At 42.8% G+C, this 20,422-nt stretch overlaps 2 protein-coding genes across 5 annotated transcripts in view; both read right to left on the reverse strand.

The window, feature by feature from the left end:
• The window catches only part of dennd4b (DENN/MADD domain containing 4B), a 44,822-nt gene extending 28,563 nt beyond the window's left edge, over window positions 1-16,259 (reverse strand). For both annotated transcript variants that reach the window (XM_076280234.1, XM_076280233.1), the window contains exon 1: window positions 16,138-16,259. The gene's annotated coding sequence lies outside the window, so the exon portion shown is untranslated. The remainder of the gene's footprint in view (window positions 1-16,137) is intronic.
• Window positions 16,260-16,460: 201 nt separating this feature from the next.
• Window positions 16,461-20,422, reverse strand: part of LOC143119026 (CREB-regulated transcription coactivator 2) — a 30,213-nt gene continuing 26,251 nt past the window's right edge. For all 3 annotated transcript variants that reach the window (XM_076280237.1, XM_076280236.1, XM_076280235.1), the window contains one exon: window positions 16,461-20,336. In XM_076280237.1, coding sequence (XP_076136352.1) covers window positions 20,134-20,336 — 203 coding nt within the window. In that variant the 3' untranslated portion in view covers window positions 16,461-20,133. The remainder of the gene's footprint in view (window positions 20,337-20,422) is intronic.

The raw sequence follows: 20,422 nt of genomic DNA on the forward strand, positions 1-20,422 counted from the left end.
GAGCAGTGAGGGGTTAAGTGCCTTGCTCAGGGGCACTTCATCCGCACCTACTGGTCGGGGTTCGAACCGGCAACCCTCTGGTTACAGGTCCGAAGTGCTAACCAGTAGGCCACGGCTGCCCCCAAGTGCGTGGGGGGGGGGGGGGACAGACACATAGTCAGACAGACAGAGGGAGGGAGAGGCAGACAGAAATATACAGAAGGGGTAATGACACCCAAACAGAGAGAAAGAGAGAGAAGGAGAGAAGAAGAGAAAGAGAGAGAAGGAGAGAGAAGAAGAGAGAGAAGGAGAGAGAAGAAGAGAAAGAGAGAGGAGAGAGAAGGAGAGAAAGAGAGAGAAGGAGAAAAGAGAGGCAGAAGGGGAGGGGAGAGTGAGAGTAAGATGTGTTTAAAGCAGACAGACAAGAGGAAGAAGGAGAGAGGACATGTTAAGACAAGACAATACAACATCTAGTCAAGAAGGCATTTGTTTGTTTTGCACACTCTAAGACAGGTCAATAGTCAATAGGCACTTGCAGGCTTCAGTTGTTTCACCGAGAGCGTACATAAACCCAAACGCACACAGGCACGCACGGACACTCGAACGCACGATTCAGGCAGCACTGCATCATACACACTACTGTACACATTGGAATAAACCTGAATCAAGTGTAGTAAACACATCATAAGACTGAGTCTGACAACTACAGTATATTGCTTTTCTGAGGGTGAATCTCCACAGTGATGAGAAGCCTTGGCATTCCTCTCCCTGTTTCTCCACAGTCCACCTTTCCCTCTTTCTCTCTCTCCATCCCTCTCCTCTTGAATTTCCCCTTGGGGATCAATAAAGTATCTATCTATCTATCTATCTATCTATCTATCTATCTATCTATCTCTCCACTCCATTCTGCTATCTCTACCCGGCCTGGGTGGATTTGTGGGAAGGGAACGTTTCCATGGCAGCATTTAATAACCAGCATGCCGTGGGAGGCTCTAACTGAGTTACATCCTCCTCGCGCTAGGCCGGGGCATATTTCAGAGCGCTTCGTTACAAAATCGATGTCTGATTAAACAGAAGTGCACAACAGGGAGGAGCGGGGGGGGGGATATGTGGGGAGCAATGGGGCAGGGGGGGGGGGGGTGGATAAAAATAGGATTGTGTGGGTCAGTGCATACCAGTAAGAAACAGAGGCGGACAGAGAGAGAGAGAAAAAAATAAGAGGGAGAAAAACTATTACATAATCCTCTTGATGCAGCTGCGTTAGAGGATTTGAGATTTGTTATGGTCAGCAATCCTTTTGGCTGCTGTTTCCACCCCAGCACGACTGATGACTGGAAGTGACCACTGGCCTCTCTCTTCTCTCAACAACCCCACCCACACACCCACACACATACACCTCCCTCCCACCAGACTCTTCCTTTCTTTCTTTTTCTCTTTCATCCCTCTATCCTGGGTTGTGTCCGTGAATCCCCCCCCCATGCAGTATAGATGGTGGTTGTATGGGGAGCACTGGTAGCACACGCCCAGCGGAGGAGGAGAAGAAGAGAGAGTGAAAATGAAGGATGAGTACCCAACTCCGAAGTCGGATGACAAACAGGAAGTGCTCGAAACCAACATGTTTCCTGTCAGCACCCGTGCAGCATGGGGGGGTGGGGGGGTTGGGCGCTTCTAAAGTGGGGAAATTGACATTGCAAACCCTACTGACCACAGCAAAAAAAGAAAGATGGAAGGAAAAGGTTTAGCACAAACATGTGGCAGACTGCACAATTCTACTGACAGTATATCGAGGAATATGTACACTCAGCGATCCGAGGCAAAACAAATCACACACACACACACACACACACACACACACACACACACACACACACACACACACACCAAGCTTTAGTATCTGCCATGGATCTGAATGAGGCAGCTGTAACAGATAACAAATAACTGACTTGTGTGGAATTTGCGTCTATAGAAATATGAGACTGTTGGGATTGGGAGCAAGTGTCAACAGGTAGGCTATGGAATCTGCCATGCGGTCGGGGACACTAAGCTGAGCAGAGATTTGCTTTCCTGCTTGAACTAGTTAGGCTAACTATTCAGAAGTGAAATCAAAACTATATGCAAAGAGCAAACCATAAGCTCACTCTGTCAATAACCAAATGCCAACTTGACCAACTTAAGATGGTCACTCAGGTAAAATCCTTTTATAGATGACACAACCAAAAATAGCATACATTGTGTCATCTTACTATTTCATCATGCTCTGCTCCTCCCTCTTGCTGTGGGGTCATTAAGTGTCAAATCAGACAGAAGGAACGTAAACATAGGAGCACAGGAACATGAACATCTATGTGGGAATAGCTCAATCTGTGATCATTTAGTGAACCAAGCGCCAATTTTGTAAATTCATAAATTCTACAAAAAGTTAATTTCACTATTACAACTACGTCATATTTATCTATAGTACAACATAAACACTTTGTACACTAGCCTAAGTGCCCTGCCCATACAATGAGCTTCTTTCACATAGATTTTTATGTTCCTCCTAGCTAACCCGTACACAATTTAAGTCCTTTGTAATGTGTCCTTTGTAAAGGATTTTAACAGAAGCATTTCACAGGCCTTGGTTTTGACACCCATTCGTGATATAGACAAGGTCTGAACAAGATCTGAGACAGTGCAGCAACAGCCTTATCTGATTTGACACTCTCTGTGGATCGAGCCTTTTAGCCTTGTCACTGACCAAATCTAGGGCTACTTCGGGTGACAGGGACAGGAAGTTAGCAGACACCCACGTTGCACTGTAGCCTAGTGAGGGTTATGGTCCCCACCCTTAGTACTGCGTGCAGCCATTTCTTTCTGCTGCATCACACGCTGTGTGCGTGTTCGAGCTTATTACCGTCTCAGCAGTGCTGTCGCTGCTGGTGTTCGTCACTCTAACGGTAGAGACAGGAGGGACGTCTATCAGGAAGGAGATGTGAGTCATTCATACAGCATCTGTGTGCTGTGGCAATACCACCAGAGTAGTACATGACTTATGACTTATGACTAACCCTAATGATCAGGATAAATAAACCCGAAAGAGACTTACAACATGGCCTGGTTATTTGGCAAAATAGCTTCTATCTAAAGCTTGATGCATTTTGTGATTGCAATCAATGCTAAACATATGGGTGTCAAACCAAAGGAGAGCATGCACAAAGGCCATAATGACAAAGCTAGCTACAGCATCAGATAAATTGAAAACTGCGACCTCAAAACTGTCACATCAACACTTTTTTAACGTTCAGTGGATGCCCTATATGTCTTTTGGTCTAGATCTTTATCCCAGGCTCTGTAGTCATTACAGAGCATCAATCAACAAACAAACAGGACATGTCACCATGGTGAGGCAGGAAATTACATCATGATCGTAGTGGCAGAATGTTTCTTTCCCTCATTACTTAAAAGAGAAATGAAAAAGGAAGGTGGCTGACCACAAAACGTTAGCAGCCGCTCTTGGGGATTCACTGTTAACAGATGGCCACCTGCAGGAAACCCTTCGGTCATCCTAAGACTTGTGAAATGGCAAATGACGTGCAATAACTCAACTCATTTACTGGTTTTAAGTAGACTGGGTTTTCCCATGCTGCCTTACGCACACGATTTTATTCACGCTGCTAGGCAGCCTGGATTCCATGGACTTCGTTTTCACCTCAACGAAGGAACCAATCACAGAACGGAGGGGGGGGGCAGCAAGACGATGACGAGACACCAAAGCCATTATGAGCTACGTACAGACGCATTTGGTAGACATTCGTAGCGCTCAATAAACGGCGTTTAAAACCACGTTTCAAATACGAGAAAATTAATGTCTAGTTCCCAGACCCCATCTCAATGAGATGGGGTTTGGCGTTACCCGCGCTAGGTTTTAAGTCATTCAAGAGCACAATCATAAACACTTATACAGACCTAGTGTAATGGAGGACAGCTACATGCTACATACAGGACATGCTAATGAACATCTCAGGTGTATGGGACTGAGATAGAATTAGCGAGAAAGTATGTGAGTATGAGAGAGAGAAAGAGAGACAGAGAGTGTATGAGTATGAGAAAGAGAAAGAGACAGAAAGTGTGAGTGTGTGTGAGTATGAGAGAGAGAAAGAAAGAGAGAGAGACAGTGAGAGTATGAGAGAGAGAAAGAGAGAGACAGAGAGTGTGTGTGGGCTAAGTGCAGCTTAACACACTGCCTAACTGCAGCAGTGGCTCTCTGTCTGTGAGCTGAGCAACACAGCACAGCGCTCCATTGGCGGCCCAGGTGTGACTGACAGATAAGAGCTCACCAGCCCAGCTGCCCGCACGCACACACACACACACACACACACACACACACACACACACACACACACACACACACACACACACACACACACACACACACACACACACACACACACACACACACACACACACACACACACACACACACACACACACACACACACACACACACACACACACACACACACACACACACACACACACAGAGAGCCTCATCATCATCAGGGACCCACAGCAGCGCACCGCTTACCCGGGACAATCAACTCCATGCAGACATATACATCTACAGACCGCGCCAACTTCCATCCCCTCAACAGCCCACAGACACACACACACACACACACACTGCATGATATTTCAGCAGTCACCAAAAGGCCTCAGAGGGACTAGCAGCAGCAAGAGAAGGAGAGAGAAAGGAGAGACTTCTAAGAGCTTTTACTTTGAAAACAATGTAGACTAGTGAAATCAAATAGGTCAGTTAAAAACAAGTCTCATAAATGATCATTATTATCTCTCTCTTCCACACCAAACACACACACACACACACACGCCATATTATCTTATTTAAAGATGGCAGACTTTTTCAGACAGTTTAATTACCAAAAAACATAACACACCCAACCTTGCACAGCAGAGAGAGAGAGGGGGGGGGGGGGTTCATCATGCTGTAGTTTGTGTTTGATATCTAATAAAACTAAGGCCTCCGTTGGTGCCGAGTGGTTTGGATTAGTGTGATGTTCTGAATGCTTCCTCCTGATTAATAATATAGACCAGTAAAGACCAGTAATACTGTTGACTATTTCTGCCCAGACATGTGTCAAAAACTCTCACCATTCCAGGCAGACTTTGACAAAACAAACAATTTTAGGCAGGGATGCAGTGGTAAATTAAGAGGTGGGTAAACTATGAATTCTGTGATCACGGTGAGGTGGACTGTGCCATGCCAATGTGGTATCGGATTTTTTAAAAAGGCATTCAGAACATGTTTGATGATGGTGGAGGTTATTGTCTAATGTTTATAACAATAGCAATGGTATTAAATGGTTCCTAGAGTGTTGATGAGTGTATATATTGTGAATGTGGATAATACAGTGTAATTTTTGAATGTTAAACTCTTTTGACAGGTGGGTAAACTCTAATAAGAGGTAGATAAACTCTATTTCTGAAATTTCAGGTGGATAAACTGTGGTTACTTGCGTTTAGCCTCGACTTCATCCCTGATTTTAGGGTAATAAACATGGTCATTAACATGAGGCCACAGGGCTTAATGAATGGAACTCCAATTTTTTGCAGTTGTCTGGTTTTTTACGGCTTTAGATAAACAGAGACGACTTAATTCCGGCAGCAGCATGGCCAGCCACATCCAGAAATAGGCTTCTTCTCAGAGCTGTGATTAGACTCCAACCCACTCAGACGAGACGCTCCAGATACGACTGTTGTGGCTGAAAGTGCGAAGAAGACCACATCTCAATTATCAGTGCCAGCCTTCTCCACCAACAGAAGCCCCATTCAGCCCTGCACTGCCCTGGGGTGTGGCGGCTGGGTCAGTGGGGGGGAAACAGCCAGCTGGTACTCCAGCATCCGAGCCAACGTCCGTGGAGGAGCGCCGCAACAATGCCACTCTGATGCTTTCACTGAGGCTCCATACAGTGCCACACTGTGACCCCAGGCATGTGATGCCAGTCCACACACACGTCCGTATTTACACAGAGAAAACGCGACCCAGACGGGCAGGAGTGGGGCAGAACAGAGAGGCCCATTGACGAGATGATCACAGCACACAGCAGCATCAGACTCTCTGAGATAACAAAGAGTGGGCTGAACGTACCCTGGATGACGTGAGATTGAACGTGGCCTTGGATACTCCAACTCCTCTGGCAAAGCCTGAGGGAAAAGCTTCCCATTATAACACAGACAGCTTGGTCTGTATGAACTGCTGATAAAATATCAATAGCAACAGAGTGGCAAGGAATGTAAGTCCAGTTGAAAGGCAGATCCTGCTATTTTTCAATACAGTGACTGACACTAACAAATTTCACAACTGACCACAAACAAATTCCAATGAATGAATGAGTAAATTAATGAGTTTCCAGACCACAAAAAACTATGGGACCGTGACTTCGTGTGAGATTTTTTTTATGTCACTTTCGTGTCAGTTCATGAAATCTCTAAATTTTATTTGACACAGATGCATTTAGGAGGACACAGCTATGTATGTAATATTTTCTAACAATGAATGCCACGATAGTTGAAAGCAGAATCGTCCATGCCCTTGTCTGAAGAACAAGCAGACGACTCGCCAAATAAAGTGAGAAAAGATAACTCAGACAAAGCCTGAACAAATACCATCAATCACATGATGAGCATTCAATATTCATCACAATAGGCAATGGGACAACAAACAAATGAAGAACAAAATAGGCCAACTGATTCAAGACAATGCCATGAATGAATTATTTGTTTACCGTGTAGCTGCAGGCGTAACAAAGATTACCACGGTCTGAGTGTCTCAGCCTTCTCAACTCGCTCTCTGCATACAGTTGACTTCTACCACATCAGTGCAAAATAATCTCAAAGTGAAAGCCTGAACAACAACCTACTTGTGTAGTGTTTGACTTACACAGACCTGTGTAGCCAAAACTTTTGAGATCATAAAGACTACAAATATGAAACTGCTCACAATCCCTGCCTCAATGTCAAACACTAACCACATATGGCACATTCAACACAGGCGCTCTACATTCTAAACTGGCTTAGCATGTCATATAGGCCAAAGACCTTGACATGAGAAACCACAGAGATCTATGAGAAGGACTGCTGTGTATTGAAGGACTGTCCACATTGCAGCATCCTGCATCAGCGATAAATGTAGCCTAGGCTTTCAGATATATGAAACCATTAGGCCACCTGGCAGCCATTGACTTTGGAAAGTCTATGATGAGAGTCTGTCTCTCCTATCCCAACCAGCATTAGCCCTCAATAAAAAAAGCTCTCAATAAAATCATTCTCTGCTCCTCTGAGTCGATAGACACCCCAGCCTAGAGGCCTCTGGGTCTGTCTTCTTTCACACGGATGTGTTAATTCAGCTTGGGCCAGCGTTCTCCTGCCCTCCCTCATACTCTTTCACTTTTTCTCTCTCCCTCACTCACTATTTCATTCTCTTTCTTATTCTCTCCCTCATTCACTTTTATATTCTCTCAGTCTCTCCCTCACTCACACACACACACACACAAACACACTTCCATTCTCTCTCTCTCTCTCACTGATGTTTGTCCTTCTTTACGCTTCTCTCATCCTCTCAAAGGAACTCTGAATCTCATTCATAGTGACCACTGGGTCCTTGTTTACCTGTCTGACTGTACCTGAGCAGCCAGATCTAGGAAGACTGTTAGTTGTTACAAACTTTTACATTTGAGAATGATTGAGGCTACCATGCTCTTGGGCATTTTCAATGCTGCATAATTGTTTTTGTATCCTTCCCCAGATCTGTGTCTTCACACAACCCTATCTCGGAGGACTACGGAAAATTATCTTGACCTTGTGGCTTGGTTTTCACTCTGACATACACCATCAACTGTGAGACCGTATATAAAGAGATGTCTACCTCTAATAATAATGGCCAATGAATTAATTTAGGCACAGGTGGACTCTAATCAAGTTAAGTACATATATAGTTGTAGAAGCATCTCAAAGACCTTTGATAGAAGTAGAATGCACCAGAGCTCAATTGCAAGTGTCATAACAAAGGGTCTGAATACTTATGTAAATTGAATATTTCAGACTTTTATTTTTTTATAAATTTACACTCCAAACACCTGATTTATTATGGATAGTTGCAGGGATTAAAGTGAAAAAAAATCGTTTGACTGAACTTTTTTCAGGCCATAAATCATACGTTGTTCATATCTACCTATAGAGATAGCACCCCTTTTGCGGTCGCGACCTATTGGTTTTTAATGTACAAAAAGATGCAAACAGCAAAGTAAAGGGAGTATTCGCCTAATTCACATGGCGGCCATTGTTTAAACCAAAACGAGGCTACAGGGTACACTTACTATATAATTAATGCCACCTACAGGTGAATGCATAGAACATAACAATCCTATGGTTTGTGTACCCTGTAGCCTCGTTTTAGCCGCCAATGGCCATGTGAATAAGGCGAATTGAGAGTGTTCTTGATTGAGATTGAGTTTTCCTGATGAACAAAAATATATTTTAGTACCATCCCTGACCATTGCCGATTAGCCATTGCTGTTCTTTTCTACTGCAGCAATATTGTAGAAAGGCTTTAACACACTCTTATTTAATTACTTCAGGCCAAAAGTGTTTAAAGGGGAGATTTTTTTTCTTGTTAATATGCAATTCAACACCAAGTAAAATCTATAAAATCAAGTTTGCAAGACTTCCCATTTCCTCATCAAAGTAACGAATCAGAACATTCTAGGTATTGTTCATATTTCCATTGTTGCCTCATCCGCATTTAATGAAAACATGGTAATTTTGAGTTTTACAGACAACTCAGTTTTCCAATGAGCAGCAATACTGTGTGTGCTCATGCAGGAGGTCTGCGCATTTGATAACGACAATCTGGAGACGGCGCTTTTGTCTTCAGCAACAGATTGTATAAGGTTGACAAGAGGTTGCGATATGGTGAGGGACCGGTCGTGTTGCGCTATGAAAGAACATGCGTAGCCTACTTTCTAAATGTAAAAACGGTCAGCCATAGATAAACGTAGCCTAACTCTGTCGTGGTGGCTAGTTGCACCAGGTAGGGAAGATGAAGTGCACGAACGTTAACCTTATGTACGGTCTTCTGATTGGTGGCGCTAAAACGCTAAAACGTTTTCCTATTGCATCCATAAACAAATTTCTTGCAGCGAACCGCGCAAAATCAAACCCGTGGCACTTTAATGTCTTTACACACGATGGCTTGTTAGTTCTCCCCCGTTTCCAACAGCTGCCCATCTCCATTTATTTTTTTACTTTTGACACCTGCCTTCCTTTAGCAACGCATCCATGACAGCTAGTGGCCTTGCCAAATAGACGCACACAAATCATGACGCTAATATGCGAGGTTCTGGTAGGCCTACTGGTTATGGTTTTGTGCTATAAATTAATAATATTTTATAGCAAAGTTTTAAGTTGACTATTTTAATTGTATGGTTATTTTTTTTCAACATACACTCACAATACTGTCGTTAAAAGTGAGGCCTAAGCAAAATAGGCTACAAGGCCGTCTGTGCGTCACAAACACGACTGACCCCCTTACTCGACAGTTCGCGATGATGACAATATTATTATTATTTTATGTTAACACGCTCAGTCAAAACCTTCCGTCGCAAATTGTGAAAAACATTGTTGTATGTCATTACAGACGGGATAGGCTACGGTTTATATTGCGTTGCTTTACACATAGCCTAATGTTAGTTGCATTGATTAAAAACTGTAACAATAATAGTAGCCTACATCGGGTGGCATAGCAGGCTATCTGTTCTAGTCATAGGTGACACCCAAAATGAATGACCTCCCCTGACAAGAGTTCGCGATAGTAAGAAATTGTCTACATTGATGCACGAAAAGAACACAGCCGCTTCTTCTCCGAATTCGCACATAGAGCTCACAATATCATATCCAAAAAAGTTAAACGGATTGGCCAACCTCATCAGTTGTCTCGATTGTGTCACTATAATCCAACTTTTAGACCGTTATAGTCCTCCATACGTGTTCTTTTTTTTAAGCAAACGCCCGAGAAGTGTGTACATAAACAAAGCGAAACTCATGGCTGACGTAGGCCATCTTCTTGAGCGGTCACTGATTGAGACACAGAAAGTTCTCAAGAACACTATTAGGTCTTTAAACATTTACCTAATATTTGTAGTTGCCTTAAAAAAGGAAAAGCAAAAGGTGATAAGCCCCCCCCCCCTCCTATTTTTTTTCTCATCGGATCTGCATCGATCTCAAATAGACATTTCTAAAATCAAATTGACGGAAATCCGTCCTACGACGGAGAACTTTAATCCTTGTAGTTGGAGTATTGTGTGTAGATTGATGAGAGAAAAAATAACTGAATCCATTGTAAGATGAGCCTGAAACATAACAAAATGTGGAAAACTTGAAAGGGTCTGAATACTTTCCGGTTGCACTGTATCGAGCTATCTATCTATCTATCTATCTATCTATCTATCTATCTATCTATCTATCTATCTATCTATCTATTTATCTCTCCCTCCCTCACTCTGTCATTCTCTCTCTTGATCACATGCATGCATGTGGTAGTCTCTTTCACTGTCAGAGCTCAGGAGAAAAAAGCTATTTCAAACAGCAGTCATCTCCATCTATTTAAAGCCCGCGGAGGACCACTCTGATGGTGATGAGGGGAGGAGCTCGGCTCGGGTAATTCTTTCTGATTGACTCCCGTCAGTGGACACCACTCAGCCAAAGAAAGACTAGCACCGCAAAAACTCCATTAGAAATTCACAATGTTCTTTTACAAAAGATAAGAACACCCACATTTTGGAAAATTATATCAATTCGAAAAGCCAATTACTTCAGATTGCCGGACAAGTGGAAAAATAATTGAGACAGTCATCTTTGAGACCTATCCTAGACATAGCACCATTTTCAGAGAACACCTCTCAGAGATGATGAGACTTCAAATTGCACCCTCAGTATGAGTTCAAGTAGAGACAGATCGATGAGGAGAATGAAAAGCAGATAGGCCTATTTTGTTACCTCTCAGGAAATATGTTTCTTTGGGCAACAGCGTGCACTCAAGAGAACTGTCTGCAACTAAAAATAGCTAGAAAAGATTTTTATTAAGAGAAGAAAGACGTATAACAGCTTTATCATGGGACTGATGAGGAGGAACTCAATGCTCAGAGGGGCTTGCACGCACGCACGCGCGCACACACACACACACACACACACACACACACACACACACACACACACACACACACACACACACACACACACACACACACACACACACACACACACACACACACACACACACACACACACACACACACACACACACACACTGAATTTGGTAACAAAGATAGGTTGACAGACCTAGAGACTGCGGCACTGTGGCCATCAATTTACACAGAGCTACTGGATCTGTGTGTTTGGGTGGGGCAAGGTGCAGGGGTTAGAAGACAGCCAGGACAGGGAGAAATGGGAGAGTGCTAAATAGGCTATTTAAAACCAATGACAACAAACTGTTAAACAGGAGATTGTTTAAGCTGACAGTAATGCAGCAAGCCACGCTGGTCTAATGAACTTAAAACGAAACTAAAATGAACACTGGTCTGCTTGATAGGGATTCTTTATTTCTCCCCCAATGTTTCAACAGTAAACTTTGCAAACTGTGCAAATTATAATACTCACATACAATAGAAGTGCTGAGAGAAAGAGAGAGGAAAAGAGAGGAGAGGAGAGTAGAGTAGAGGAGAGGAGAAGTGGGGGAAGAGAACTGAGAGAAAAGGGCAGTCAGTGGCGGAGAGACAGAAAGGGGGGTAGTGCAGTTTATTTTCAGCCTGAGCCAGGTTAGATTTAGAACACAGGAGGGTGTCTAACCCATGCAGCAGTGAAACCACCGACAACAATAAGGCACTAGGCCCCAATGCCGACCTCCACACTCAGTATTTAGAGTGCTCTCCAGGGACTGTGGTGCTCTGAAATAGACCATTGCAGACTAGGCTACATAATCCAGCATGATTACAGAGGCAGGGAGGATCCACTGATGCCCATATCTCCGTAAAACTGACCGGGCACCAAGACAAAACTGCTAACAAATAAGATATGCAATCCACAGCACCATTGAGCAGCTGGTGACCCTTGGAAGCATCTTCCTCCCCTGGTGGATCTGTCAGGGGGGGGATCAACAGGCGTTTTGGCATCATAAAAAGGAAACTGCTTCCACAAGCTCCACTGCAGCACACACAGAGATGTCTGAAGCAGTGACTGGAGATATACAGCCGATGGTGTGAAGCCAATCAAATGAATTGGGCAGTTGCAGGAAAGGATCCGTGGTGGTCTCGTCTATCTCCGGTGGAGCTTTAGCTGTATTGTAACGTTTCTGTTATATTCTGCTCCTTACATGTTTACTCCGACACTGAATACCTTGTTTGCCCAATAATAACTATTTTAACACATGCATAAATCCTTCTATATCGTAACATGCTGATTCACTAGGTGCAACAACCAACCCGGTCCTTGTAGACACTAATTACATTAACAATAGCGGCAGGTTCAAACACACCTGGCTCCATCGGAAACAAACGAGCCCACCAAGAACCACTCGTGCAACTGGCCAATAGACTTAAGAGTATCCAACATAGGCAATATAGGGATATATACACCTAACCTGGACATTCTACCAAATTTCTATATTCTACAAGTTCTATGAGTTTTTTTTTTTTTTGGCCTTTTATGCCTTTAATTGACAGGATAGTAGAGAATGACAGGAAGTGAGTGGGAGAGAGAGTCGGGGTAGGATCCGGAAAGGACCACGGGGCGGGAATCGAACCCGGGTCGCCGGCGTACGGTGCAGGTGCCCCAGTCAGTTGCGCCACGGCTGGGGCCAAATTCTATGAGTTTTAAGCACAATCAGCGGGGTGGCGTCAAACTACGGAGGCTGATGTGAGAAGAGGTAGAAGAAGAGGAGGAAGAGAAGTGATCCAGGCATGAGGCAGCATTTAGCTGAGCATAAGGGCGTGTATAGGCCCTGCCTACCCCAAAACAACCTCCACCAGGGTCTGTTCCGTTGTGATTCGCAACACCTGGACTAAGAATTCCACATCGTCCCCCTCCACCCAGGATTGTATATGGCGGAGCAAGATATTTTCATCAGGAGCCACTTCCGGGAATCCGGATCGCACAAGGTGGGGGGTCAAAATCCCCCTTTATGCAGTGCAGAGGCATTGAAGCCTATGGCCATAACTCAGAATTTCACCACATATGCTAAGGTCTTGGTTCTATAGAGTTAGGAATGGGAATTTTGGACACGTTTTCATGATCCTGAAACCATTCTGACCATTTCAGGTACATTTTTAGAATTGTTCAGCATTCCAGTCTGGAGAAAATCAACCTTATATCAGGTGTGCGCCTGTAATTTATTCTGCTGCTGTTGGCCAGTTGATACATAGGCTACGCTCATCAATATGTCAACGACACGCCTCTTTAAACAGACAGGACTCGATCCCCATTTCGCACCCACATGAACTATGACAAACTATCTTGCTCTGCCATATACAATCTTTGCCTCCACCTTTGAGTACATTTGTTTCTATGGGGCCGACTTCCCTTTTCATGATTGACACACGTGCTGGGCTTTTTTTAGGATCATTTTTCACAGCTGCCTGACTTTCAACAAGACAGGCAGTGTCACTTCCTCATCGAGCCCCATCAGCTGGTGGGAGGAGAGGTAGAGAAAGGGAGAGGAAGGGAAAGAGAGAGAAAGAGAGAGAGAGTGTGTGTGTGAGAGAGAGAGAGAGAGAGAGTCCTGGGGCCTGGGCCATGTTGTATGAGCAGCCAGCTACACCCTTTTCATAGGGAGCTCATTGCGAAATAGGCCATAGGGTAAGGCCACTTGCTGGACAAAGCACAAACCATTATAAACAGAGATCTTGAAGTTTACTAGCTGTTGCAATGTGATGTAACATCTATTTAATGTAACTTCTACTTGTTTTGTTAACTGTTTAATCGGTTATGCATTTGTTCAGGAGTATCCCATATCATAATTACATCAGCTCATCTTATGGTGTTGTCAATAAACTAATGTTGCCATATCTGTCTGTACCACAGAGAGCTTGACAAATTGCTGTGAACATGCCACTACAAGATTCACCTACCACAAAATTAAAGTGACCATATCATCAATCACAGGAATTTTACATTTATAAAGTTAATTTGGCTGTATATTCAGCTCAACACTTACTGTAACCTACAGTGAGTGAGGGCTATTGTACCAGTGTAGCTACAGTGCCTGGCCCCGCACATCTAGATCTTCTTTCAGGGAGATCTAGTCTGGAACACCATAGTTCATAACTGTTTCCCTCAGACAAGAAAAATGTCAGGCCAATCAGCGACGAGAGGGGCAGACGAAACCAAAACTTATTGTGATAAACAGAAGAAGGAACACCTGCAAACGTCACAAAAATGCAGACATTTATTTACAGCAAAGGTAGACCCACATCAATTGTTTCCTGGCTGTTGATGCTGTTTATTGTCAGTTTATAAAGTTTAGGCAAAGTAGGAAGTAACATTAGGAATCTCTGATCAATGTGATTGGTAAGGCTGGACCAATGATTTCAACGTTAGTGCCCACCAATGCAAGTGCTGAAAACGTTTCCCAATGGAGAGTTCCCAGACTCTATTCACTTTCTGAATGAGTCTGGATATTTCCAGGGTAACAGTGCCTGGGCTGTTGCCACATTTGACAAGAGGTGGCAAGCCCCAGCAGTTTGATAATGATCTCACTGGGGCTGGGAATGTTCCTCCATACAGATATACCCTTAGACAAAAAACAGGTCACACTCAAACAGAAACATGCCATCACAAAACACTGACACCACCACAATAGAGGGAAAACCAACCATCCAATCAGTGTTTAAATGATATCAACAACATAGGGTTTAGTTACAGAACCAATTAGAAAATTGCAGCTGCTCAAATAAAAGTGGATTGAGCCAGCGGTTTAATTGGCTCTAACATTACCTTGACTTGCCTACAACTAGCTGCCATGTTGCCATCCAAAATCCAAGCCGCCGAACAATGAGTGCATATTCTGGCAATGCATGTAGACACCAATACTACGGCACCAACAGAACCAGAAAATATATGCGCTTTAGCTTTCAAAATCAGGGTTATAGATGTCCACGGATGTTCTTTGAATTTTACGCAGCAAGCATTATAGGGCCAGCAGCGAATTAATCCCATCTCCTACCAGAGCTCAACAGCTGGTGACATAACAGCGTGGCAGTAATGTTAACACATCTCAAGACAGCTGCGTTTCTTTAAAGCACAAACAAATAACTCCATTAATATTTCTGCTCTCTTTGCTTGACTGTTTCGTTGAATGAATTTGTGGATACAGGCCGATTACTGAGGTACGATATAGATGACCACCACAAAGTAGTCAAATTAACGGTCTCAACTTTATTTCTCGCAGTGGAGCTTCGTTAATTTAGCAGCAAAGTTTTGTGTTAGCCAGTAGTAGAAAACCCTGACAAAGTGACAATTCGACCATATTACACTGCTGTGCATGACAATTCAGAGCACGCATCCTGTCCAACGCAACTAGCGGAATAAGCTAGCTTTTGCTTCACACCTATGTGAGCGTCAAATGCAGCCCAACATAGTCGTGAACGTGTTATTATAAATTTCACAATTGATGTGTTTCTATTCAACTGCAGAATAGGTCAAAACCACCTATAGTAAACGGCAGAGTGATTGCTAATCACCGGTGCTTCAGCGTCCGATTCCATTTAAATAAGATGTGTCACACACACCCCCATGTCTGTGCACTGGCTCGCGGACTGACCGAAGAACGTTAGCAGGCATGGAAAAATGTAACGTGCCAGCTGAAAACACACCACCAGCCACCTCTTGCATATTGCATTTAACAAACAAAAACAAAAAAGATACTTTGTTTATTGACCTTATTTTCCAATGCCGAAGTCTGAACAGTGCCGTTAAAACCGGTAGTCTCACAGTCGCATAGTGTTAGCTACCGAGCATGCTAGCCACCCAGCACACTAGACCAATGTTATCACATTAGCAAACAGTGCTGCTAACGAGACTTGCTAGCCAACATGAAACAATTTTATGACGGCTTACCTCTTGATTTATTTTGACAGTTCTGAAAACACGGTGTACATGTCCTCTCTTGGACGGTTAGGTGGCGTTCAAACAATTCACATCCATATTTGTTCTCTTCAACGTCTTCAGGGATCGACTGTTGAAGCGTATGGTAGCAGCCTAGCAAAACTAAAATGTATGCCTGTCGCACACCGTTTCTAGCTGGTAGTTTCTTCGCTGACCACAGAAAGGCGCTACCTCGTAAAGTCAGCATTATGGTGACTTCTTTGGTAGGTAGAAAATGGTAGAAAATATCCACATTATTATTTGGTAATTATTATAAAGACACACATAGACAACGCTTTATTTTGCTTGTTTATTTTTTTGTAAAATATCGTGGAGATACAGTCTTAAAAAACGTTTTGTTAGGTTTAAGAAGCACCTATGGTTTAAGAATATTATGTACAACAGACATGGTTTCCCTGGTTGTTAAAATTGTTGAAAACGAACAGCAACTGCTGTCAATATATGACTTCAAAAAAAGACAAAAAAGAAAAATGTACTGGTTTACACTGAAACAAAAAGCAAACTAACATTACTGCAACAAGTATAATTAATTTGATACAACATGCAAACATGATAAAAAATAAATCAGTAAATTATGGCCAATTTGCACATCCCTACAGCTTCGTCACATTTTCGCTGTTCAACAGCTACCCCTACTGGCAAATATTAAAACCGCAGTTATCATAATGAGGTTCAGAATAATCAAAATGATAATTGTAAAACAATACCTCTACGGACCTGTATACAACTGTCGTGGGCCAAACAGTTAGTTCATTATGGTTTACAAAATCGAATGACATAACAGCACAGCACAAATCTTTAAGCAGTCTTCACACTTATAATGCCCCCTTCTGAGTGTTCTGTCTATAACCAATCTCAATGGACAGCATTGACTATTCATATTCCTTGAGACTTGCATTCCTATCAACCAACCAATAACAGAACACACAAGACACATATTCCCCTTACTTCACCTCTCACACCCTAAAGCACAGTGCGGCACCACATTTATGCTATTACTGAAATAACCACAAAGGGTCTGTATGACATATACCCCTAGATCACTGTCTCCGCTGCAGAATTTTTAACATTTCAAAAAATGTAACATTTTAACATGAGGATATTAACGCCAGTGGCCTGCACTGGACTTCAGCTAGACAAATACTTCTTGGATCCATTAACCAACATTTTTACTCTTCTACACTTGCAAACAACCTGGCATGGTGACAGAGATAAAGATTTATCAACATGGAACTGGAAACAAATTAGCTGTTATGAACCTTTGAACCACTTCATACAACACAGTCAATTGGCTGAGTCGCCTTCAGGCAAAATGTGACCCTTGGTAGCTATAACTGCCGCAGATTTAGTAATTACAATAACCTTCATTTCAACCAGAAACATCTGAAGGGTTAATTTAATTAACTTGCACTTCCAGGTTCTGTAGTTTGCATGATTCATTCCATCTCCTCTGCACCACCTTGGTAAAGGACCAAGAATGCATCGTTTCAGAACAATTCTCTTTATCAAATTCTAATGAATATCCATCTGACGATCTACGGTCAACTTCCACCATACACAAAGACCTGAACTCGACACATTCTTTGTGGAGAACCCATTACATAACTTGTTTGTTGAAAAGAGATGGATGGTGTGGAGGAAAATAAAAAAAAAAATAGTCTGTTTCATTGCCTTATAAACCACAGGCAGTTGAGATGAGGCATTTTCACAGTCCATGTCATAATGTTAGGAACTGAATGATTCCCTGGGGCGCACATTTCCTGATAGTTCTGTAAGACACAAGCCTTTTGCTTCACTTAAATGTATTTTAGACTAAGAAACTTGATAAACTCAAGCACAGAAAAACCACTGAAGGATGTGAAGGAATTAAACAAGCCAGAAAAAATGTACAAGCACTAAAAAGATTACAACATGAAAATCAATTTCAAAGATGGCATTGTGAAATAAAAACATTAGACAACACACACACACACACATTTATACCAATGGCAAAACTGACAAAGCAGAATCTTCCCATCACTCAAACCGATGATCTTTCAAAGAGCATGTTGCTTTGGTGCCTTCCGATACAACTATATAGGCTTCTCTTCCATAAATTATACATTTATATTCATATAGATTTATGTATAACATTTACATACATGTACATCAAGACTGACTTTTTTTGTCCAAAAATACATTTTTTTGTCAAAGTATGTACTAACATACTAATTTTGTTACACAAAAATAGGTCATTCTATGACTATGGCCTCTTTCAGGAATACCCATGTGCAAAAGCAAGCAGGGGCACTGGGCAGGTGTGTCAATCACAGTGACAAAGTTACCTGACAGAATTTTCTGGCTCCAAGCAGTAATACATGTTCAAACGAGTTGAACAATGCAAGATTTAAAAAATAAAAAATAAAAATAATACAATTATAAAGAAAAACAAAAACACTGGGAAAGTAACAACTACAATACATGTCAATAAATGTTTGGTCATTTGCATCACAATAATTTAGTACATAAATATAATTGCAACAGTGATCTGTGATGTGGCTTCATAAGGATGTTTGTTTTCTTTAAGACTGGTGCACAGATAGGTGCACGTTTTTTTTCTCCCAGGGGTTTGCACGCTTGAAACTTGCTTGAAGAGATCCTTAGGTAGGTCATGTAGAATGTGATGTTAATAAGATGCTAATGATAGCTCATAGAACAGCCGACAGTTAAGAGAACTGAGTAAATCCATTAGTGATGACATGCTCAGAGTCCTCAACAAGCTGCCGTCAAAATAATATGTGCTTTTTAAAAAGTCTCTTCATTACTTCAAATTAGACATACACTAGCTACTGATGTGACATATTAACAGCATTTTTTAAGTTAAAATTGGGTGGGTTTTTTGCTATTTAAAACAAATGCATCATCATAGGTTAAAATGCATACAATTAAAAACACATACTATTCGTATAGATCACTAGTGACAGCATGGTCTTGCACACAGTGATTATTTTCAGACAGGGCTATCAGCAGTCTGAATCTGCGACATGCCAGCGTCTATGCTTGGCTGCATACTGCTCTTAAACCGGATGCATATAATGGCAGAAACAGTGGCGTGGCAATGGGGCTCTCAGGATCCCTTTATACATCTGACCCTCCATAGAGCATCAAGAGCTGGAGCACAGGATCTATACATCTGACCCTCCATAGAGCATCAAGAGCTGGAGGATCTATCCTTCACAGGATCTATACATCTGACCCTCCATAGAGCATCAAGAGCTGGAGGATCTATCCTTCACAGGATCTATCCTTCAAAGATGCACAAGTTACAGTGAGACCTTCTCCTTAACTACCAAGTGACTCCTTGCTTTTGATCAGAAAGAAAATGTTCAGTGGTTCGGTGATTCTTGGTCATGTTTTGAGGCCTCTGAAAAGAAAACTTGGTGACATTTCAAGCATGTCCCTATCCAGGTTACACTGGATATTCTGACTCCAACAAGTCTTCAAGTTTAGCTGACTTCTTTTTGTCATAAAAGTGATATCACATGCACTGATGCCTTTTTGTTGCATTATCTGAAGTGCATTTGTTAACATGCAGGTAAGATCCATACAAGCTAATGCCTAGATTTGCATTGTCATCCCATGAGCGAGACCGCTAAGTGCCTGCATATAGCAAAACAAAAACAGGAAAAATAAACAGCTGGACCATTCTTATTTTGACATTGAAAAGCATTGGTCCCATTCTTGAACCTTTAGAAGTCCCCCGCTCCCCCTCCCCCGTCCACTCAAGGAGAGAGAGGAGGATCCCCATCATAGGAACAGGAGCCTTCACCTCTGAACCGCTCAGTCCTAGAGCGGGGTACTGACCGTTCCCGAACCACTTCTCCTCCGTCTTGGTAGTCCGCTCTCCTGTTCCCGTGGGCTGCTCCTTCTGCACCTCTAGGCGGTGGCCCCCCACCGCCCCAAGTGCCGTCACTTCAGGCGGTCGGAGCGGAAGGAGTCCTCCACCGCTGGGTCGGCCAGCAGGAGATCTCCGTCCGTCAGCATGCCCAACCCCTCCAGCGCCAGCGGGTCCATTCGGAGCGAGTCGTCGCACGAGAAAGAGTCCACTTCAAAACCCGGCACGCCAGACAAAGCACTGGTGATCTCCTTTGACAGACCAGGTGGAGAATCTCCTACAGAGAGAGTAAGAAAAAACAGGAAACTTTCATGCAATAGCAAGTCATTCATTCTCATGCGTTACAGCACAAAATCTTTATTG

Source organism: Alosa pseudoharengus, unplaced genomic scaffold, assembly GCF_046254945.1.
Source record: "Alosa pseudoharengus isolate Yale_2024_CS ecotype anadromous, Long Island Sound unplaced genomic scaffold, YU_APseudo_1.1 YU_APseudo_1.1_scf_12, whole genome shotgun sequence".
NCBI lineage: Eukaryota > Metazoa > Chordata > Actinopteri > Clupeiformes > Clupeidae > Alosa > Alosa pseudoharengus.